The sequence below is a fragment of the Parambassis ranga genome, chromosome 16 (genome assembly GCF_900634625.1).
Source record: "Parambassis ranga chromosome 16, fParRan2.1, whole genome shotgun sequence".
NCBI lineage: Eukaryota > Metazoa > Chordata > Actinopteri > Ambassidae > Parambassis > Parambassis ranga.
Genome location: NC_041036.1, coordinates 19,180,365 through 19,202,592, shown reverse-complemented (window position 1 = coordinate 19,202,592; position 22,228 = coordinate 19,180,365). Strand labels below are relative to the sequence as shown.

General features: G+C 40.3%; 3 protein-coding genes across 6 annotated transcripts; 1 reads left to right on the top strand and 2 right to left on the bottom strand.

The window, feature by feature from the left end:
* Positions 1 to 3,273: 3,273 nt before the first annotated feature.
* Positions 3,274 to 7,152, bottom strand: LOC114449146 (C-type lectin domain family 10 member A-like). The gene is made up of 7 exons (XM_028426569.1): positions 7,049 to 7,152; positions 6,882 to 6,941; positions 5,835 to 5,951; positions 5,148 to 5,492; positions 4,895 to 5,055; positions 3,604 to 3,719; positions 3,274 to 3,527 (listed from the first exon to the last, which is right to left on the bottom strand). Exons 1-7 carry the CDS (start codon positions 7,113 to 7,115, stop codon positions 3,398 to 3,400), a joined length of 996 nt encoding a protein of 331 aa, XP_028282370.1. The 5' UTR covers positions 7,116 to 7,152; the 3' UTR covers positions 3,274 to 3,397.
* A 3,326-nt stretch (positions 7,153 to 10,478) lies between these two features.
* On the bottom strand, positions 10,479 to 13,253 carry LOC114449149 (CD209 antigen-like protein E). 3 transcript variants are annotated; one of them, XM_028426577.1, is made up of 7 exons: positions 13,139 to 13,253; positions 12,612 to 12,671; positions 11,983 to 12,102; positions 11,199 to 11,501; positions 10,935 to 11,104; positions 10,698 to 10,813; positions 10,479 to 10,621 (listed from the first exon to the last, which is right to left on the bottom strand). In XM_028426577.1, exons 1-7 carry the CDS (start codon positions 13,203 to 13,205, stop codon positions 10,495 to 10,497), a joined length of 963 nt encoding a protein of 320 aa, XP_028282378.1. In that variant the 5' UTR covers positions 13,206 to 13,253; the 3' UTR covers positions 10,479 to 10,494. The 3 variants fall into 3 exon arrangements, with proteins under 3 accessions (XP_028282378.1, XP_028282381.1, XP_028282380.1); XM_028426580.1 differs by having other exon boundaries at positions 11,199 to 11,375; XM_028426579.1 differs by having other exon boundaries at positions 11,983 to 12,099.
* Positions 13,254 to 14,373: 1,120 nt separating this feature from the next.
* Positions 14,374 to 22,009, top strand: nes (nestin). 2 transcript variants are annotated; one of them, XM_028426536.1, is made up of 5 exons: positions 14,374 to 15,351; positions 16,113 to 16,237; positions 17,844 to 17,917; positions 18,650 to 21,236; positions 21,278 to 21,347. In XM_028426536.1, the coding sequence occupies exons 1-5, from the start codon at positions 14,521 to 14,523 to the stop codon at positions 21,285 to 21,287; spliced, it is 3,627 nt and encodes a 1,208-aa protein (XP_028282337.1). In that variant the 5' UTR covers positions 14,374 to 14,520; the 3' UTR covers positions 21,288 to 21,347. The 2 variants fall into 2 exon arrangements, with proteins under 2 accessions (XP_028282337.1, XP_028282336.1); XM_028426535.1 differs by having other exon boundaries at positions 18,650 to 22,009.
* The last annotated feature ends 219 nt before the right edge of the window (positions 22,010 to 22,228 follow it).

Sequence of the window (22,228 nt, the reverse complement as noted above, 5' to 3'; positions counted from 1 at the left end):
TGTCTCTGTAGCATTAAACATTTCTTCCTCTTCTTACTAAGGCCATGTGGGTATGGCCTTAGCTTTGATGCAGTTTCTTTTAGCATTACTGTTAACATTTACATATTTTGTATGGGTGTTTTGTTTGTTTCCCTTTATTATTCTTGAATGAATAACTCACTTTTTTATTGTTGCATCTGTAGTTACTTGCAGAGATAACACAGTTTTTTTATTAAACAGCCAACATCTGTGGTAAAGTGTAAGGAGAAAATCATCACCATTGGAAAAAAGTGACTGGGTTGGCCGCTGTCTGCCCTCTTCTACCTCATCTCTACATACTGTCCTTCATCTCATCTCCCCTCCCTCTCTAGCCTCAACAACCCTCCTCTCATCCAGCCAATGTGTCCGGCCCCTTGATTAAGACTAGTATGCAAAAGTGACAGCACCTTCCTCACACAGCAGCTTCAAGAACCGTGCAGTGATCTGAGCCTGTAGAGAACAACATGCATTTTCAGCAAAACAGGAAGAACCTTCTGGAAGCAGTGCAGTCCTACCACATGCTTTGAATGAAGTAGTAAATGAATGACTAGTTTGCAAAAACCCTACACTCTTCCTGTTCTCTGAAACATTACTTTAAAGAAGCAACAAACAGCAACAAAGTGCAGCATTTTATTCACTAAATTTTTCAATTCACTAATTATCTTCTTTACAGATATAACATGAAGTGATATTAAAATCCTCTTTGCATCAGATAGAAATACTAAAGACTAAAACTCCTGCAGCGCCCTCTGCTGGCATCAACAATGTAAAATGTTTCTGTGAAACAGGACACTGATCAGTCCTGTTGGTCCCTTCATCAATCTGCTCCAATACAAAGTGTCAAAGTTCAGCTCTGAAGATTCAAAGTTATTCAATAATATCATAAACACTGAGAGCCTGCCACTGTTTGTCTTTCATGCTGCTGTCAGCAGTCACAACACAAACAGCATGTACACATTGTGTTTATTAACACAGCACAGACACACACAGCCTCACTCTATTTAAGTACTTATGAATACAATAACACTGGGAAACAACAGTTTATATATCACCGATATTAAACTTATGTTGTTCACCTCCACCTCAAAGACAAAGGACACTCCTTTGAGGACAACAATGTTCACATTTTAGACAGGGAGGAAATGTGGTTTGAAAGAGGAGTCAAGGAAGCCATCTATGTTAAACTGGAAAAACCAGAGGTGGTGGCCTCAGACATCATCTTTCTACCACATACAATGCAGTGCAAACCAGTCCACTTCCGGCAGTTTCATAGTCGTTAGCCAGTCATTAGACACACCTGGCCCAGTCAGCCAGAACATCACAGGTAAGTATGGAAACATTTAGTGCTATTGTTTTTTTTATAAGTTTTTACCCAGACCCACCCACATAGGTCTGTAACCACATATAAACCATGTTTCCCCACCAAACAGTTAGAACTGATGAAGCTGCTTGGATGAGCAGCTCAAGAAAACTCTACAGCATCAGACTCTCAGTCCTCTGTCTCTCTGCCTGCAGCTCTGCTGTCTGTCCGGTTTAGCCCCAAAACTTCCGTGTTGTTTAATGATCTTAACGGTAAGACTTCTCACTCCTTCGACCATTCCCGCTGCTATACACAAACACGCAGTGACGCATGCTATCAGGACAGAGTGAGACCTCCCTCCTTCTCTCCCTGTCCATTCCGTTTGAAGACCCAGAGGTGAAGCTGTCCCCCTCTGTATGGCAGCTTCTCAGCATCGGGGCGCCTGCAGCTGCAGGGGGCGCTAATTTGCCAATTCTCCATACAGTGATCTATAACATACCTAGAAAACAGATGAAATTTTTTCCAACTGCTCGTGCCGCCCCCTGTGTGATGCCGCCCTGGGCGACCGCCCGGTCTGCCCAAAACCGCCACTGCTCTGGAACTTGAACGACACAAAGTAACTCCAAGTGACTTGGAGTTACTTTGTGTTCCATTTATTTTATTTACTTTACAAATAATTCTAAAAACACACAAAACCCAGTTTATATTGTTATATTTTTGTACACATGCTACAAATGTTGACATTTGTACAAATAGTAGTTTTAAATGGAGCTTGGAAAAACTCCGTCTGACTCCTTGTCTGCAAAAGTGACAGCACCTTCCTCACACAGCAGCTTCAGCAGCTCTGGTGAGAACAGTGCAGTGATCTGAGCCTGTAGAGAACAACATGCATTTTCAGCAAAACAGGAAGAACCTTCTGGAAGAAGTGCAGTCCTACCACATGCTCTACTGAATTGATGACACTTCCTGTTCTTTGAAACATTATTAATCATCCATGTATTCATGTACATTTGCAGCTTTCCAAACTTTTTTTTTATCTAAAGCAACTAGTGACTCTCTCTGGTGACTTTTGGAGACTGATGTGAAATCATTCTGCAGCCAGGCTACTGTCCTCGACAAGCAGCGACCGTGAGCTCCTCCCCCGCCTCAACGCATTCACAGCATATTTCAATGACAAAAATAAAATAAAAACACAGGCATCATTACTGTTAGCTTAGCCTAGCATAGTTATAGAGTTCAGTCTATCCAACTATGTCAACGGTGGACAAAGCAACACACGCTCTCTGTCCGATGGTGTGTGTTTGTGCATGTGTCTCTGTGTGTACACACATCGGGCCTCTGCACAGACAGCAGCGCAGACAGAAATGACTGCTGCCGTGCAAATAAAATAAATAACATGAGCTGTTCAGTTTGTTTAATAAAGGAACCAGGTGTAGACCTGTTCTATAGGAAGGGTTATCTTAAATAGCTTCTGTTATGATCTGGTGCTATATAGAAATTAAAAAGAAATGAAATTGACTTGACCTGATATAATGATGGAAACACTGAACTGATTCTTAAATATGTTGAATGTTGGATAAATAGGATGTGTATTTTATGCTCATCTGGTATTTGCAGAGTGTTAAAAGTAGAAAAAACCTCAACAATGTAAACCGAACCGAAAACCGTGACCTCAGAATCGTGATACGAACCGAACCGATTTAGTGAACCGTTCCACCCCTAAAATTCATACATTCTAAATAGAGCTGCGCTTCAGAATTTTGTATAGATTACTATTATGAGGGAGTTCTTGGTCTGGAGCCCACGGTGAAGGAAAGAATGTGAACAATATGTAAGTGTTAAAGAAGCAACAAACAGCAACAAAGTGAAACATTTTTATTCACGCAAAGCAAAGATTATGCTCTTTACAGTTAAAACATGTACCTTACACACTGTGTGTATTCACACAGCCTCGCTCTATTTAAATACCCATGAATACAATAACACTGTGAAACAGCAGTCTATAAATCACAGATATTAAACTTATGTTGTTATATTTACTGACAGGTCTTTAGGTCTTTTTTATTTTGACTGCAGTCTTTAAAGAGTTAAACCCTTCTTTTTGCAGATCCATGCTTTTGTCTCATTACAGCTCACTGATTTCCATCCATTACCAGGAACAGACATTGCACATTGACCTTCAGTTGCAGAAAGTTGTTGTATCCAGGAGCTGAAGAATAAACATGACAGTTAAATAAAGTCTGATACTTTTTACACTTCAAAGTGTTCATGAATGTGTCTCTTACAGATCAGTCAGATCACTTCCATCCACCCACTTCCATTTCCCATCTTCTACTCTCAGACCAAGCCAGTATCCAGGGTTTACTCCTCCTATGGGCCAACTGATAGAACTGACATAGTTCTGAGGACAACAGAGAGAAAGTTATCAGGAACACTTAACCCTCAGGCGTCATTGGGGACTTTTTTGTCCATTTGGGTAATTTTTGCCTCTTTACCTGGCCACCATTTTATCTGTGTTGGTGCATATGGCACAACTTTTTTGTAACAAAGACTCTCTCTAGACACATTTTAGAATTCCAATTTAAATTTTTCAAATACATCACCAGAACATGGTGAAACAAATTTACTACCCTTTTGTGTCATTAGGGGACAACAAAGTCCACTTCCAAAAAACTGCTATAAAAAAATTAACAGATTAATATTTTTTCTTACTTTTTTCTGCATAAATATGTTAAACAACTTCAGCCCTGCTCAAAACTACCAAACATTAAATCATTTTGAGGAATTTAACCCTTTAAATGCCAGTTTGATTACTTGATGTCACAGTAATTTTTTATGAAGAAAACACAAAAAATGAGTCATTTTCCACAAAACAAAAGTTAGATGGCTGAGGCATTATTTTTATATCTGTCATGGATATGACAAAGATGAGCCAAAATATTGAGTTTGATGCATTATTAGTTTTTGTGTAGCAGCAGTTTAAAATGGTATTTTCCACGTAGGTCCCATTAACTCCTATTATAATACTACATTTTTTAATATCATAACTATAACAACATATAACCATGCATTTCTTGATGTAAGGGTTTCATTTTTGAAAAAAATAGTTAAATTTGACATTTTCTACTGTTCACCACAAAAATCAGCCATTAACCCATTATATTCCTATGCATAAAATCCTTGTGTTTTGTGGATGTGTTTTGGATTGTGTTCAGTAGGCTGTTTTAAGTGTGTGTGCATGTGTTTGTACACGTGTGTATGTGTCCATGTGTGTGCATACGTGTGTGTGTGTGTGTGTGTGTGCATGCATCTGTGTGCTGTTTCATGTGTCTTTGCAGTAGTCATTGTTGGTGTTAAAACTTATGTATGTAATGTCTGATTAAGTTACTTCAGTATATACCATCCACAGACATACAAACACTCTTTCAAGTAAACAAAAACATGCCCCCTTCCATTTTTGGGTAGTAAATTAAAGTGAAGCCTGAGGGTTAAATATTTGATTTGAATAAACAAACTGTGATGTAAGGACTTCATTTCATATAGCCTGTCAGATATATACATGTGTTTTCTAGTTACCTTTTCAGCTTCATTAACTACAACAACCAAATCTGAAATCTTCCCTCTGCAGTCTTCTCGAGCTTTTTCCCAGCTTCTCTGATCAGGAGGTGCAGCGTTATTAACAGCATAACAGTTGGACTGAGAGGACCTTCTCCAGCCACTCTGACAACCCCGATTCTCTGAAACAGAAGAGACCAACTAATAACCAACATCTGTGTGTTGATATTATTATTGGTTATCTTTGTTGATAATTATTCAGATCTGAACATACCATCATTTATCTTACAGTACTGATCATAGGACCACTGAGCTCGACTGATGTTGAGCGCCATCTCTGCTTTCTCCATGTTCTCCAGTTGTGCTGTGAGGTTCTTTTTGTCCATCTCCAGCTGCTGGTTCTTCAGTTGAAGGTTCTGGTTTCCTGCAGTCAGGTTGTTGTTGTCCCTCTTCAAGTTTTCATTCTCTGTGGTCAGATTGGTGTTGATATCTGTCAGATTGTCCTTGAGAGCCTCCAGCTGCTGGTTCTTCAGTTGAAGGTTTTCATTCCGTGTGGTCAGGACTGTTTGGTTGTGCTTTAACTCTTCCAGCTGAGTTACATCATGATTCCATGTAGCAACTGCAAAATGAACAATAGCTTCATAAGAATGAGGAATAATGCAGCGTTGCTTTTGTTCATTTAATAAAACTTCTTTCCTGCCTGTTCTAATTTGTATGTGTGTGTGCTGATTACTTCACAATCATGTCTTATAAAGGATGTATAATTATAAGGCCAGTATAACAGTTGGACAGAGCAGATTTAAATGAAGGAATGAATGCTTTTTATTTTGTGTCTCTTTGTGGAATATTTTGTGTAGAAAACTTCTAAAAAATATTGTTTACTACATACCTATACTAAGTATCTATGATTACAAATAAATGCATGATAGCAGTACATGCGCTGCCTGTTGTGTGTACTTACTGTAGCTCACAAGTGCAATGATACCCAACAGCAAAATGACACATAACGTCCCCAAACAGGCCAAGTGCTGATATTGGAAACTTCTGCCATCTGCTTTCTTGTCTGGCACAAGTTCTGCTGAGAATGAACAACACGTCAATAATGAAGATTTAGCAGCTTGGTGGTGTGTAGAATTTTACTGCAGTTAGTATTTGTGTCATAGTAGAGAAAAAAATCAAATCAAATATCAGTGTAACACTGTGGAGCTTAACTGAACATAGTCATACACTGTAATAACAGGGTAAGGCAGGTAACTCACTAGGTCTGACTCAAGGAGCGCATAGGCTCAACCTTTTCTTTGTCCCCAAAGAAAAACTGAAAAAATGGCGCCATATCAAGCAAAGTATTGGAACGATTTTTCCACAACAGTAACTTCAGTACCTAAAGTACTTCAATGCAACGTGTGTTCAATCAAAAGAAAAAAAAATTGTCGAGTGTCATCAAAAAAAAAATAAAAATGTGTATTTGTTGCTACCCGGATTGTTTACATGTGTATGATCTCATAAAGCTTATCTGTTCCTCCTGATGACACAGAGTTCAAACAATGTGAGCTGGACAAAGCACCCAGTGTCCTCAGGGGAATGAATCATGATTCGCTGTGTTTCACTCTCGTTCAGCACTTAAACTAAAACAACAGTCAAAAGATTCACAGAAAATCAACTACAAAGTGTGTGCTGGGTCAAAACACCTTGTCAGCTGTTCGCTTTAACAAAAACAAGAACTTAGAGCATGTTATCAAAGCTCTTCCAATGGAGAAAAGGGAAAACATATAAAACATGTCATGTAAATAATAAAAAATGAAATCATTATCAATGTGTTTTAATGTAACTGTAAAATGATGGTTTCATCAAGTACAGTATTAACACTTTATTTCATAGGCTCACATAATGACATTAATGTTGATATCAATGCAAAACAAATGCAAAAGTTGTCTTATAGGTAGATGTACACTCATCTGGTTCTAAGGTGCACTTGAGCAAAGTAAGAAGTGTTTTTTTTTCATCTTACCAGTTTGTCGATCATTTTGCACCTTGACTTGATCGTACACAGTTTCTTCCTCTTTTTTAACTGAAAGGTTAACATGTTAATTAGCGTGTAGTTCAAGAAATCAGTAAAAAAAACAGTCAAATAAAAACACAGGACGATGGAATGTTGTTCTTAAAAGGTTCACTCACCTTCTGATCGTGATGAGTTTTTATTCTTAAACACAATGGAGGCGTAGTTAAGCTGTTCCTCGGCCATTGCTGCAGTCACTGAGTCTGATCTGATTTTCAGAGAGAGAAGTGGATTGATGTTTCCTCTGTTGTGTTGACCTTGGCACTCTTAAATTACACATGGCCAACTTCTGCTTTTGCCTGAGAAAGTCATTTGCATCCGATACTGAATGACATGTATATGCAAACTATGTACACAGTGTTACTGTATTACAGAGAGATTTATGATGCTTTGGATTTGTGTTTACAGGAATTCAAGGCAATTAACATATCAGATATGTTGTGTAACATGAGCAAAAGCTCATTTCTTTTCTTTTCGTTTGTTTTTTTAAAAGCATGCCTTGACTGTTTGCAATGTCATGATCAGTGTAGAAGGCCTCCTCCACGGCCTGCTGTTAATTCTGGTTTTCTTTTCTTGTTTTGGGTTTTTAGTTTAATCTGTGTTTAGTTATTGTTATTTTCCTGTAGTTCTAGTGTTTGGTTTCTCTGGGTTTTTGTTTAGTCCTTGTGTCTTGTTTGTCTTGTCTTGTGCTTCCTGTTTTACTTTGGTAGTCCTGTCCCCCCTGTGCATTGTCTTGAGTTTTACTTCCTGTGGTTTCCCTCCTTGTTTGATTGCCTGCCCTGCCCTCATGTGTGTCACCTGTGTCTCGTTGCATTCCCTGGCCCTTGTGTATTTAGGCCCCGTTCACACTGGAGAAAGTCATTCCAGCTAGAGTAGGATTGAGCCCAGGCAGCCTTTAAGCTGGATGCGTTCAGACCTATTTTCAAATCTGGCTAGCACACAGTTGTGTCCGCACTCAATCCGGCTTCATCCAGCGTGTTTGCTGTTCTCCAAACCACTAGGTGGCGCCTCGTAATATGGCTAATAATGTGGCTAGCCGGATTTGCTAGCCACATTATTAGCCATATTAGCCGGCTTGAAATCAAACTGGATTCAGCTGGATTGGAGGTGTTCACACTAGGAAAAAAACACATCTGGATTGATCTGGATGCGGCCAAATCCTGCTTAAGCCACATTTTTTCCCCAGTGTGAACGGGGCTTAGTCTTTGTCTTCCCTGCACTCTCTGCTAGTTTGTCTCGACATCAAGCCTAGGTAATATTGTCATGCTACGATTTTTGAACCTGCTGTGATGTTTTGTTATGAGACTTTGCTTTTTGCCTTTGGAGTTTTGCCACATGAAGTGTGATTTTTAGTTTGGTGTTTTTGCTTTTTGCCCTCCCATCTTTGAATAAAGACCTTTTGTTGAACTCTTAAACCGCCCTGTGCCTCAGCATTTGTGTCCTCCTCCTGACGAACCCTGACAGCGTCAATAATAGTGCGACCCTTTTTCTTTTTTATGTCAGTGTTTTTAATGTTTTTAATGCCTAACCTGACCAGTTTTTCATGCCAAATCCACTATTAAAAACCAAACCTGACCCTGGATGAAAATTAAATTTAGCACCAGGAAAGAAAAAAAACAGCTTGTAGTGTCAGGGAGAACTGAACATCAGACATTTCTTATACAATCCCCTCTTTGATGCTATGGGGGCCATACAAAGCATCACTACAGCTTCCTGCCAAGATCATACTTTAACCAGTTGTAGTGAGGCCCTGCCTTAGGTCCCCCCCTATTTGGCCATTGGGTTCCTCACCCCATCCTGACCCATGTCATAACTCCACAGTTAGCTTATAACAATGTCTCTTCTTAATGTGGGACTATAATGAACCATTTTCTAGGTTTAGGCAAATCCCCATGAGAACCATCATATCCATCATGACTGCTCTACAGGTCCACGTGATCTCGTTGACACATCCTAACAGCTCCATAGCATTGACGTGCACATTCTGTTGACTATGACAATGATTTATGAAAAAAGATCATTTCTAAAAGACCAAGTTACAATTGGCACTATGCAAACACTACAATATATATCAAACTGTCTGACTTCTGTTTGTGTGTGTGTTATTTAACACCTCAGAGAATGTGTTAGTTCCACCCTGTATGTATGCATCTGTGTGTATTAGAGTGTTATTGAATATTAACACGTTACATGCCTCTCTCTAAAAGGTTACTTAGTGCTTCTTAAAGTTCTCCTCTGTGGATTTGTGATGCTCTGAAGAGTGGTCTTGTACTTCTTGATGTTAATAATGTTGTCTTTGTTGGTTTTTGTCTATTTAACTCCAGCAAAACTTTTACCATGAATGGTGGTCTGTGGTCTGATCAGTAGATGGCAGCTGTATGGCAGCTTTGTGATGACCTTTGACCTTTTCTCTCTCATTTCTGCACCCCTCTGGTCTTGATCTGGTCTAGCATTAAACATTTCTTCCTCTTCTTACTAAGGCCATACCCACTGTCAGCTTTGATGCAGTTTCTTTTAGCATTACTGTTAACATTTACATTTTTTGTATGGGTGTTTTGTTTGTTTCCCTTTATTATTCTTGAATGAATAACTTTTTTTTTACATTTTTTATTGTTATATCTGTAGTTACTTGCAGAGATAACACAGTTTTTTTATTAAACAGCCAACATCTGTGGTAAAGTGTAAGGAGAAAATCATCACCATTGAAAAAAAGTGACTGGGTTGGCCGCTGTCTGCTCTCTTCTACCTCATCTCTACATACTGTCCTTCATCTCATCTCCCCTCCCTCTCTAGCCTCAACAACCCTCCTCTCATCCAGCCAATGTGTCTGGCCCCTTGATTAAGACTAGTATGCAAAAGTGACAGCACCTTCCTCACACAGCAGCTTCAAGAACCGTGCAGTGATCTGAGCCTGTAGAGAACAACATGCATTTTCAGCAAAACAGGAAGAACCTTCTGGAAGCAGTGCAGTCCTACCACATGCTTTGAATGAAGTAGTAAAATGAATGACTAGTTTGCAAAAACCCTACACTCTTCCTGTTCTCTGAAACATTACTTTAAAGAAGCAACAAACAGCAACAAAGTGCAGCATTTTATTCACTAAAACAAAGATTATCTTCTTTACAGATATAACATGAAGTGATATTAAAATCCTTTTTTCCATCAGATAGAAATACTAAAGACTGAATGTCCTGCAGCGCCCTCTGCTGGCAGCAACAATGTAAAATGTTTCTATGAAACAGGACACTGATCAGTCCTGTTGGTCCCTTCATCAATCTGCTCCAACACAAAGTGTCAAAGTTCAGCTCTGAAGATTCAAAGTTATTCAATAATATCATAAACACTGAGAGCCTGCCACTGTTTGTCTTTCATGCTGCTGTCAGCAGTCACAACACAAACAGCATGTACACATTGTGTTTATTAACACAGGTATCTATTTTGATACCTATGCTATGAATACAATAACACTGTGACACAGCAGTCTATATATCACCGATATTAAACTTACACAGATGTTATATTTACAGACAATGCTTTAAGGTTTTTTTCAGTTTGACTGCAGTCTTTAAAGAGTTAAACCCTTCTTCTTGCAGATCCATGGTTTCTTCTCAGTACAGCTCACTGATTTCCATCCATTACGGAAAGAAATTGCACATTGACCTTCAGTTGCAGGATGTTGTTGTATCCAGGAGCTGAAGAATAAACATGACAGTTAAATAAAGTCTGATACTTTTTACACTTCAAAGTGTTCATGAATGTGTCTCTTACACATCAGTCAGATCATGTCCATCCACCCACTTCCATTTCCCATCTTCAACTCTCAGACCAAGCCAGTATCCATGATCTACTCCATCTATGGGCCAACTGTTCTCTGTGACATTTTTCTGAGGACAACAGAGAGAAAGTTATCAGGAACACTTAATATTTGATTTGAATAAACAAACTGTGATGTAAGGACTTCATTTCATATAGACTGTCAGATATATACATGTGTTTTCTAGTTACCTTTTCAGCGTCATTAACTACAACAACCAAATCTGAAACCTTTCCTCTGCAGTCTTCTCGAGCTTTTTCCCAGCTTCTCTGATCAGAAGGTGCAGCGTTATTAACAGCATAACAGATGGAGTTGGACTGAAAGAACCTTCTCCAGCCATCCTGACAACCCCGATTTGTTTCTGAAACAACAGAGGCCAACTAATAACCAACATCTCTGTATGCTGATATTATTATTGGTTATCTTTGTTGATAATTATTCAGATCTGAACATACCATCATTTATCTTACAGTACTGATCATAGGACCACTGAGCTCGACTGATGTTGAGCTCCATCTCTGCTGTCTCCTTGTTCTCCAGTTGTGCTGTGAGGTTCTTTTTGTCCATCTCCAGCTGCTGGTTCTTCAGTTGAAGGTTCTTGTTTTCTGCAGTCAGGTTTGTGACCTTGTTGTCTAGGACAGTATAGGCTTGGGTCAGATTTTTGTTGTCCCTCTTCAAGTTTTCATTCTCTGTGATCAGGACTGTTTGGTTGTGCTTTAACTCTTCCAGCTGAGTTACATCAGGCTTTAATGTAGCAACTGCAAAAAACAGCTTTATAAGGATGAGGAATATTGCAGCGTTCTTTTTCTCCTATTTATTTTTTTTGTACTTATCAAAAAGGAAGGAAAAAGTCCCTTCCTGTTTAATTCATGTGTGTGTGTACTAATTAATTAAGAGGTCTTTTCTTTTATTACAAAGAATGTTTAATTATAAGCATGTTGGAGCAACAATTGATCAGAGCAGATAAGTCCAGCAAATCTGAGATACAGGTCAATTAAACAAATAATTAAATAAAAATGTGGACAATATTGATTAATGTTACATTATCAAAATGTGTCTTTAAATATGAGGAACCCAAGAGTACATGCAGCTTTAATAGCTGTTTGTTCCACGAAATACTATTTCAAGGCCAAAAATTAGTATTTTGTGTGCACGTTATACATAATTCGTGGCCACAATTTATTTATGTGAAATATTAGGATGCGTTACATGCAGGGACTGTCTGTTGTGCGTACTTACTGTAGATGACGTATGCAATGATACCAAACAGCAAAACGAGACAGAACGTCCCCAAACAACAGGCCAAGTGCTGATATTGGAAACATCTGCTGTTTGCTTTCTTTTCTGGCACAAGTTCTGCTGAGAGTGAACAACAAAATAAATCAGTCGACAATAAAGTGTGTAGATCGTAACCTCTCAACATTTTCTATTTGTATTACAGTAGCAAAAAAAAGATAAATAAAAAAAACTAAAATAAAATAAAACAAAAAAAGTGAAGAATAAAATAAACATAGCAGGACTTACAATGTATTTTAGAGGCGCACATACCTTAGTATCAGATTTCTTGTGTATCGATCAGTTAATGTACAGCATGTATTAAGGGTAATATAGTTTAACCATTTATTTTCAGCCACTATCATATAGCTGCAAAACCTGAAAAGTCATGCGGCTTTATGAAATGTTTTGTAATGTTCATATTGAGACCTGAAAAAGTGAATGTGGCATAAATAATTAAGTAATTAATCAATTTGTTAGCTAAACAAATAAGTACATAAATAAGAAGTGAAAAAGTCTTGTGGGTAGATGTACATTCAACTGGTTCAAAGGTGCACTTAAGCAAAGTAAGAAGTTTTTTATTTTCATCTTACCAGTTCGTCCATCATTGTGGACTTTGACTTGATCATACACAGTTTCTTCCTCTTTTTTAACTGAAAGGTTGAAATGTTAATTTAATGTGTAGTTCTTATAACAAAAGTTCATTTGAAATCAGAAACAATAAAATAATAATAAATACACAGGCCAATCAATTTATTACTTCTAATTCTTGATAATGTTTTCTCACATGCCTACCCCAAAAAGAGGGAAAGCTGGCCTTTAATGGGAAAGCATTGATTAATCATCCTCCTGTTGTTTTAGGTAAGCACAGTCAACTCTGCAGTGATCAGTTCTACTGCATATCATCACTCAAAACAAACACGGCTGTGTGTGAAAGTAGTGTGAAGTACTTATAAGGGCTTTTATTTTGGAATTCATAATTGTTATTGACAGTTTGATTATGTTGAATTTACAGTAAAATGTTCACCATCTGCAAAGTGCTGGATTAGAGTTCCAGCTTAATGCTGATGTGAAAAACAAAGATTGAGACTTGTTTTATTTTTTTCAAAGTTCCACTCACCTTCTGGTCTTGATGAGTTTTTCTTCTTGAATACAACTGAAGCGTAGTTAAGCTCTTCCTCGGCCATTGCTGCAGTCACTCTGAGTCTGATCTGAGTGACAGAGAGAGAAGTAGTCTGCAGTTAAACACAGAACATTATAATAAGAGAAGTGGCTGTTTCCTTGACTTGCCAACTTTGGCAATCATAAATTAAATATGACCAACTTCTGCTTTTGACTGAGAAAGCTGTTTGTAATATACGTGCATGCAAACCATGCACACAGTTTTACTCACAATTACTACACATGTTGCGCTTAAATAGGGGAAAGAATTACACTGATGCTCACGTTACATGTCACAACAATGTGCCTACTGGGGGTATATTTGATTGGAACTTACAGGTTGTTAGTGTTTCTTATCCATTCAGATCTACTTTTTAAAACTAAAATTAACAAGAAAAAAAAAGTGAAATCCATCCTCCATCTGTGTGTGGTACAAGGACTATTACCCTGCTCAAATCTTGACTTTCTCTCATAACAGTGTCATGATCAGTGTATTAGACCCCAGTAATACCGTGACTGTGAGATGAAACCCGGCCAGTCCATCCTCTCCAGAAAAATGTCATATGAGGTCCTTGAAAACTGAACATAAGAGGCCAAAGGTCGTTTTACTTGTTAAACGTGTTTATGTTATGTTACCTCTTGTTTTTAATGCCAACACCGTGATCTAAAACCAAATCTAAGCACAATAATGAAACTTACCACTGGGTGAAAACAAAACAACTTGATTGACAGGAAAATATCTTTGCTTTTTTTTTGTACCTGAAATGTTACATTTTTCAGGTAAGTTGTTCTTGGTAAAAGACAGCTTTCATTTAACAAATGGCAAAAGTAGCAGTTTTCCCCTATCAAACAGCACACTAAAAGATATGATAACATACATAATAATTTGAATGAGTTCTCATTGGTTCAGCATCCTAAACTTGAAAACATCCTAGTTACAAAAGAGTGAATCCGGACCATTACATCACTGCCACTGTCTGCATTTTCCCATCTATTCCGCCCCTCCTACTCCTCCCTTCTCCCTCATCTCTCCTTTAACACTCCGTCCTTCATCCCACTCTCCCTCCCCCATCCTGCTTCATATCCTTTCCCCTCCGTCTCGAGCCTTCAGTCTCCTCCCTCACCATCCCTCCTCCCATTCTGTCCATGTGCCCGGCCCCTTCATTTAGGCTAGTATGAAAGGAAAGCCTCTTGCTTCCAGTCACAGTGCCAGAGCCTAACTCTCATACACAGACACTCTCTGACTCAGGCCTGGACACAGAGACAGGGCCAAATCCCAATCAGTGTACTTCTGAGTGTGAGGTCTCAGTTGGCTAGATCTCTCTGTTTTCAAATCCAGACATGGAGCTTCACAGCATGCCAAGAATCTCCCCCCACAACCTCATGGGTGAGGAAAAGCACCAGATGCTGGACCTGAACCGACGCCTGGAGAGCTACCTGAATCGTGTCAAACTGCTAGAGGAGGAAAACATGCTGCTTGTGAAGGAGATCAAAGCTATGAGACACAACAGCCAAGGAGCCTTGACACACAGGAAGGGCCTGGAGGAAGAGCTGAGGCAGGCAAGACTGGAAGTGGAAGCAGCCTGGAGGGACAGGGTTCTCACAGAGATGGAAGTGAGTAAGCTGACGGAGGAGCTTCATGCCCTGGACCTGCAGCGACAGAAGGAGGCTCAAGCACATATGAAGGCCAAGACGAAGATGGCTCACAACAGGAAGGAGCTGGAAGAGGAGCAGAGAGCACAGATATGGCTGAGGGAGAAGGTCAGTCAGCTGGAGCACGAGATGAATCACCTAATTCAAAACCATCAAGAGGATGTGGCCCACTTAGAGGCCACACTGACACATTCCAGAACCATAGTGCCTCACACATCAGCTCAAAGGTGCAACCAGACACCAAACTTGCTCCAGCTGGGGCATGAGTACTCTCAGAGGGCCACCAGAGCATGGCAAGAGGCAGCAGAGTCCTATCAGGGCCAACTGGTGCATCTTGAGGAGTCTCTTGAACAGGCCAGGAGCCGTCTTACACAAGTCGGACAGGAGAAGCGTGAGAGCCTGTTGAAGCTCCAAGCCCTGGAGAAGGAGATCGCCTCAGCTCAGGATGTCAGGCTACATCTGGAGAAGGCTGTAGCTCAGCAGAGAGACACACACAGCCATGAGATCAAGCTTCTCCAGGTCAGTGAAGTAATGTATGCCTCTGTATCATTAAAAAATGTTACTGAGGCAGTGGGGAATGACTGTTTAGCACGTTGTATATTTGTGCACATACTGTATGGTTTAGTTTGGCATCAGTCCATCTGTACTGTTCTGTAAGTACTTTGACATTTTATTTTTGGCTTCACTGGTGCAGTCAAAGGCTCAAAAAGAGGAACGTCTGACTTGTGTACAAATGCTCCCCACAAGATCATGATAATGAAATGTTCCATGTCATAGTTGAGGTCTAGAAGACTGAAGTAACAAAACCACAGGGTGGTTGAAACTCAGTTTAGGTATGAAGTTTCGTGTGCCAATACATAGAGTATGACCAAAGATCAAATTATTAAAAACATATTCAAGGCTATGTATAGAGACTATAGGGTTCTTCCCCCCTGGGACATTGCTACTTAATTGTCCTCATTTAATATTCTGTTGGACTGAAAACATTTGGGTGTGAAAGGGATGGGGGCTGCATATTTATAGGGTAGGATTAGTTCTGGGTCACAGCGAGGTCCAAGGGGTGAAGCACCCAAACTAAGCTTTTTTTATAGCAATGCTGCCTTAGATGGCTGTAACTTGTTATAACAATTCCTTAGATCAGTAAAAACACACACATATGAGACAAAAGAACAGAAAAAAAACAGTGTTTACTTTTATTTTCTTTCACTCTCCCATGAGAATTTCTTTCTTGCTTGTTTTAACCACTTCCTTTTTCCTGTTCCACTTCCTGTTTTGTGCAGGAGCACTTGGAGGGTCTGGAGGCGGAGAGAGACAAGGTGGACCAGCAGATTGAACACCTTGTCCTGGAGAACAGAGGCCTCTTGCAGATGAAGATGTCTCTGGGCCTGGAGGTAGCAACGTACAGGTATGCAGTCCTGATGGCAGCTTTACGTCAGTGCAAGCACACTTCACGAAAATATTATGCTAAATTTACAAGATAAAACATGTTCAGCAACAGGGAAATTGCTTGTTGCAGAAATAAGAGCAGAAAGATAATATGTAAAGATAACAGCAGTAGAAATATATATATAATAACAATTGCTACAAAAATAACAAACACACACACACTACTGCAAGATGAACATTGTGACATGTATTGCAAAAGTAATGCATCTGTTTCTGTCAGCTCATTGATACAGCAAGAGAATATGTATTTAAATTACTTCACATATTTGTAACAACCACTCAGCAGAGATTAGATTAGATTAGATTGATTTGACAGTCAACCAATAAAATGCTTTTTTCCCAGCTCATCAAATGGTAGATTTGCAGATTTACCAGTAATTTGAGACACACAAATGGGCTTTCTAGTAGGCTAGTTTTGAGTGAGCCCAACAGTAGTCCCAACAAAAACAGGCATTGGAAGCAGAATTATTCAATTTTCTTTAAGTTTAACAAAAGCAGTTTGAAAAAAATGAACCACCAGTTTTCTCTCAGCAGCTCAGTTTCTGGATTGTCCCCACTGGCTATATTGTCATATAAGACAAATGTATCTGTTGTGTCTTTTATCAGCTGCTGTACATTCTTCAAGTCATCTAATACACTGTATCCCATCCATAATATCCTATGCATGGTTCTTGGTGGAATAACAGATGTAAGCATTGCAGATAAACTTAAAAATCTGCAAAGTGACACTTCAATAAATAATTTTGGTTGAAAACCCCACATGCAACCAGCTGAACTATCACCACTCCATTGTCAAGTGTAATTTATGCCATTAGTTTAACCCATTCAGAGGCTGTAACATGGTAGACCAATGCCCTTCACACAAACAAAGAGACATCAACAGCAGGAGCAGCCGTCTGGACTATGTGGTCACTTCATTGAGACAGCAGCAGCCTGCATTGCCTTGGACAGAGTAACTTATCCCTTATAGTGGCGTCTCCTTTCTCACTCTGCTGCTCCCCCACTCCTCAAAGTAATTGACCCCCCACCTTTCATTGAAGAGCCACCGATTTATGAGCTATGGGAGTCTAGAATAACAGCACAGAGGAGCAGGTGGAGGGAGGGCAAGAATAGAGGACAAATTTCAATGTCATTCACTGCATGGAGAAGTACTGTGATAGCAAAATATCATTAATTATGTGGAAAACAGCCATATGATGAAGAATTGCATTAAAAATAACTAATTGCAATACACAAGTATGTGTAGGAATGGAGACTGCTGTTGTCCACATGTGTGAATGGAAACAGTGGTCTTAGTGCTGCATGGGCTGCTTGCAATATGTGCTGTCAATGGGTGTGTTCATGAGTGTGTGTGTGTGTGTGTGGAAGGTGTGTGTGCTGCAGATGGTTCCTAAATGGCTGGCCCTTTTCTTCATTACCATGACAACAGACTTCCGTCTGAGGCAGCAGAAGTATCACTTCACACACAGCATTGCGTCTGCAGCACCGCAACTCATCTATATCACAATCTGCGTATAAGCTGTGCAACTTCAGAAGGTGATGGTCTGTCTTGTCTGTCTCTGCAGAGCTTTGCTGGATGGTGAGAGCCTCAAGGGGGATGTGTCTTTGTTAAAACAGCCAAGAAACATTTCCATCACAGGTAATTAAAGTAAACAACTTGGTACTGACCTAGCTGCTGCCTTGTTTAAAACCACAATGTGTCACATAAATCCACACCCTCCTTTCTAAAGGCGTTATTTTGTTTACTATAAGTAAAAGCCTCTCACAGTGTTTGATACAATTTGTCATCTCATTACTCTCACTGAAATGGGTGGGGGGGATTGGTGAGGGAAGCTGAGGCAGGCACTTTAGGTCCTGTAATGCAAGCCACACAAGACGGGCCCCGAAGGTTATTGAGCCATATGGCTTTGCCTTCCGGTAACTTAGACAGCAGTGAAAGGGAACGACGATCAATATCTCCCCATTAGTCCCCAAACTCTATCAAGAACATACACCGTTAAAACACTGTTTTGTTTCTACACTTTTTTTAAAAAAAGGAGGTCTAGTTTGGAAACTAATTTTTATAAAAATGAATAAAAATAAGCAATATTAATCAGTTTTAGTGTTACTGTAATCATTACAATCTAATCAATTTTATAAATATTTTATAAAAATAAACGTATTCTATAAATTGTATGTAAATCATAATAATCTTATGATGACAGTTACAGTTAAATAATAGTTTCTATGGCATTTTCTAAATAAGATTCAATGTACAAAACTGTTTATAGAACCAATTTGGTAGGATATCAAAAAGAATGCCGCATGCTGTTAGTAGTACATTACATTGGTTCATTATGTATTTACGAGCTCTGTTCTTCCTTTTCTGCAGATGTAGCTTTCAGTCCTCAGAGGGTTAAAATGAACGACCTGCTGTCTGCTCGCCACAAGTCTGCTCCCCTCTTATCTGTCTGCACACCGCCACTGAAAACTGCTACGCCAGTCTGGAGTAGAAGGCCTGAAAATGTACATGTAACTCCCAAGATTTTAGAGAAACCTGCTTGTGTCGTTGCATCAAAGTCATGGCAGACCCCTTATCCAAAAATCCTGCAGGATGGGGCTGTGGAAAGTTTCAGACCTCAGGAGGTTCAAGAGAAGGTTACATGTGCCGAGCCTCTGTCACCTCCCAATGAACAAGAGGCCGAAGCAACTTCAGAGGGCAAAAAAGGAACTTGGAACAACATTAATGGTGAAATTGTTGAGTCAGTGGTAAGTTATCAGCTTGAGTCCTGCCTCGGCAGTGAGCCTGAAGTCAGCCACACTGTGGAGGAGATGAAAGGCGAAGAAGAAGCTGAGAACACAGAAACAGAGGACAGGTCTTCCTGTGAGCCTGACATGAGGGTAAACCATGAACCTTTAGCTTCAGATCAGATGATATTTAGTGATCCTTCATCAGTAGTCCCTGAAGAAGACACTGTGGGACAGCACGAGGATCAAGAAGATACAGAGAAAAGAGATGAAGAGGATGATCACACCGTATCCACGGTGACAAACGCTGATGTCACAGAAGATGGTTTTGGGGACTTTGTCAGCAGGCCTGATGGAATCTTTTTAGAAGGCCAGGAATCCTGCCTCAGCAGTGAGCCTGAAGTCAGCCACCATCAGGTTCCAGAGGAGGCCTGCGGTATCTCAGATGAATCTGATGCAGCTTCTGAGCAAGAGGATGTGCAATATACACATTCCTCTATTGAAACATGGATAACGAAGGACCACACAGAAGAAGAGGTGGAGCAGGAGGCGAGCTCAGATTCCGAGACTGAGGCGATGCTCGAACCAACCTTTGAATCCAGACCTAGCAGTCCAGAGTCGGAGCCTGTAGAAAGTGTTTTTAACCAAGAGACCGATTACAACCTAGATGAAGACATTTCTAATAAGGGTGGAGCCGAGACAAGACAAGAAGTGAGCTGCTCTATGCTAGGAGCAAGTGCTGAAGATAAGTTGTACCCTGATGGTGAGGAGATGGATACATGGGATAGTGTTATAGAGAAGAAGGTTGATCTGAATGATGAAGGTGTCAAAAAGGATGAAGAAAAAGGACAACATGCTGAACCGGAGGAGGACATATCACCAAAAGAACCAGAGACTAAGCAGGAAGTACATCATGATGACAATGTGGACTCTTCACAGATTGTCGTACAAGGAAAACATGAGGAAGAGTGGCAAGAAGGTGACGATGAAGACGACTCTCAAAATGTCTCTGTGTCGTGGAGGACTGAGCTGGAGAGTGACAGCTATGCTCAGGATAACACTGTCGCCGATACCCGTCCTCTGATTCGATACAAAAGTGACGAGACTGATGCAAACACTCAGGCATCTCACATGGACGAGAGCGAGTCCAGCGAAGGGGAGCAGGACAAGAAAAACAAGGAGATGGAAACTGGAGCGTCAAAGAGATTCGGAACTATGGAGGATCTCTGCGAGGATGCTGAAGGGGTAACAATGGATGAGGAGTACAACATGGGGTACACTCATTTTGAAGACAGGGATGATGGCCAAGGAGCAGCTGGAAGTGAGCGCTCTACGCTGGTGGATGATGAAGAAGTCAGTGAGGAACACTCAGAGGAGGAGACTGAAGAACATACAAGACCTGTGATACCCACAAATGTAGACTACAACGAAGAGTTGGACACCGACAGACTTGTAGAGCAGGAACTAGAAAATCTGTCCACAGACAGCTACAGCACTCACTTTTCACTGCAGCAGGTCAATGAGAGGATAATGCATCTGCAGAGCCACTCTGTGGAGGAGATGAACGAGGAAGAAGAAGCTGAGAACACAGAAACAGAGGACAGGGCTTCCTGTGAGCCTGACATGAGGGTAAACCATGAACGTTTAGATTCAGATCAAATGATATTCAGTAATCCATCATCAGTAGTCGATGAAGCAGACACTGCGGGCCAGCATGAGGATCAAGAAGATACAGAGAAAAGAGAAGAAGAGGATGACCACAATGTATCCACGGTGACACACCCTGATGTCACAGAAGATGGTTTTGGGGATTTTGTCACAAGGTCTGATGGAATCTTACCAGAAGTTCAGGAAGACCTGCAGGATTTGGCCAACTCAGATGAGAGGAAAGAGGCTGCACCTGTGGAAACAAACACAGAGTCTCAACAATATCCAGTTTCAGACTTTAGTGATTTTCCTGAAGCCCCAGAAGCAGTGGATTGGGAAGTCCCGGAGAAACCAAAAGAGGGATTTGAAATCAGAGATGGGAATGAAAAGTGTGATGATGAGGATGTGATGACCCATCAAGAAGAGCCTCCAGAGATTTCTCCAGACTCTATGCATGACGAAAACGACATCTTTGCAGTGAAAGAGGAAGCTGGCGACAGCATCCATGGTTACTTTCCTTCTGCCGTTAAGATCGACTCCTGGGTGTCCTCCTTGGAGAGTGGTGCTGCCCATCAACCAGATGGGCAGGATGACCAGATGACCAGATGGGCAGCTGCCTCTTTCCAGGCAGCTGAGCCAACCAATCAGAACCTAGGATTTGCTGAAAGCCTAGTTTGGGGGAATTTGGAAAACCAGAATGTGGTAAATGGAAACATTAAGGTGGAAGTTGACTCATCTAAAGCTAAGAAAGAGCAGGAGGAGGTGAATGTGGAAGTGAAGCAGGCGTTGCGCAGAAATGTGGGGGCGGAGCTGATCCACTCAGAGGAGTCTGAAGCTGAGGGGGAACTGTGGTCATCTGGAGAAGAACAGGCATGAGGTGTAGTGAGGAGTTAAAGCAGTTTGTGTTTTCTTCACCATGCATTTAATATAAAAACCAAAGTCGTGCCTTGGTGCGCTCCTCAGTGTCGCTAACCACCAATGTGCCAATTCTCATCGAGACATGCTCGATGCTAAATGTTTTTTTTTTTTTTTTTGGTTTGTTGGTTTCAGTGTGCATGTTGTGGCAGGGGTTTGTGCATGAGGAGGGAACAAAGGATGTCATTTGAAAGTCAAAGCATTTATTGATAGTCGCCTAATCTGGTTTGACTGACTGATGGGGATCAATGAGAGCGGGATGGTAGGACGACTTATAGAGCTGCTATTTCATCAGAGAGAGAGCTGCTGTTTCTGCTAGTGACATGTGACTCATCTTTGCATGTTTAACATGTAGGAGGAATGTTTTGATTATGATTAGATAAGCAAAGATCTGTAGGAAAAAGAACAATTAAAGTGTGGTACATTTACCATCTAAAAAACTGCTCTGTGTCTTTGTGTTATTTACTTGCACAAACATGAGTTTAATTCCTCTTTTCCTTCCACTGTGTTAGTGTAAATAGATGCTAAATGTATTTTAGATGATGATTGATTTTTTTAAAAGTTCTGGTATAATTTTCTAAACTTTTAGGGTTGTATATGTCAAAGAAAATCATAAATTATAAATACAGTATTTAGCCACAATTGCATCACAAAGTTCCAC

Bases quoted from the DNA above. Each gene is read 5' to 3' on its own strand.
- LOC114449146 (XM_028426569.1), bottom strand. From the start codon at position 7,115: ATGGCCGAGGAACAGCTTAACTACGCCTCCATTGTGTTTAAGAATAAA. The intron at 6,942-7,048 runs GTGAGTGAACCT...TTAACCTTTCAG, and splicing joins AAACTCATCACGATCAGAAG to TTAAAAAAGAGGAAGAAACT. The intron at 5,952-6,881 runs GTAAGATGAAAA...GTTCATTCTCAG, and splicing joins GCAAAATGATCGACAAACTG to CAGAACTTGTGCCAGACAAG.
- LOC114449149 (XM_028426577.1), bottom strand. From the start codon at position 13,205: ATGGCCGAGGAAGAGCTTAACTACGCTTCAGTTGTATTCAAGAAGAAA. The intron at 12,672-13,138 runs GTGAGTGGAACT...TCAACCTTTCAG, and splicing joins AAACTCATCAAGACCAGAAG to TTAAAAAAGAGGAAGAAACT. The intron at 12,103-12,611 runs GTAAGATGAAAA...GTTCACTCTCAG, and splicing joins CCACAATGATGGACGAACTG to CAGAACTTGTGCCAGAAAAG.
- nes (XM_028426535.1), top strand. From the start codon at position 14,521: ATGGAGCTTCACAGCATGCCAAGAATCTCCCCCCACAACCTCATGGGT. The intron at 15,352-16,112 runs GTCAGTGAAGTA...TGTTTTGTGCAG, and splicing joins ATGAGATCAAGCTTCTCCAG to GAGCACTTGGAGGGTCTGGA. The intron at 17,918-18,649 runs GTAATTAAAGTA...CCTTTTCTGCAG, and splicing joins AAGAAACATTTCCATCACAG to ATGTAGCTTTCAGTCCTCAG.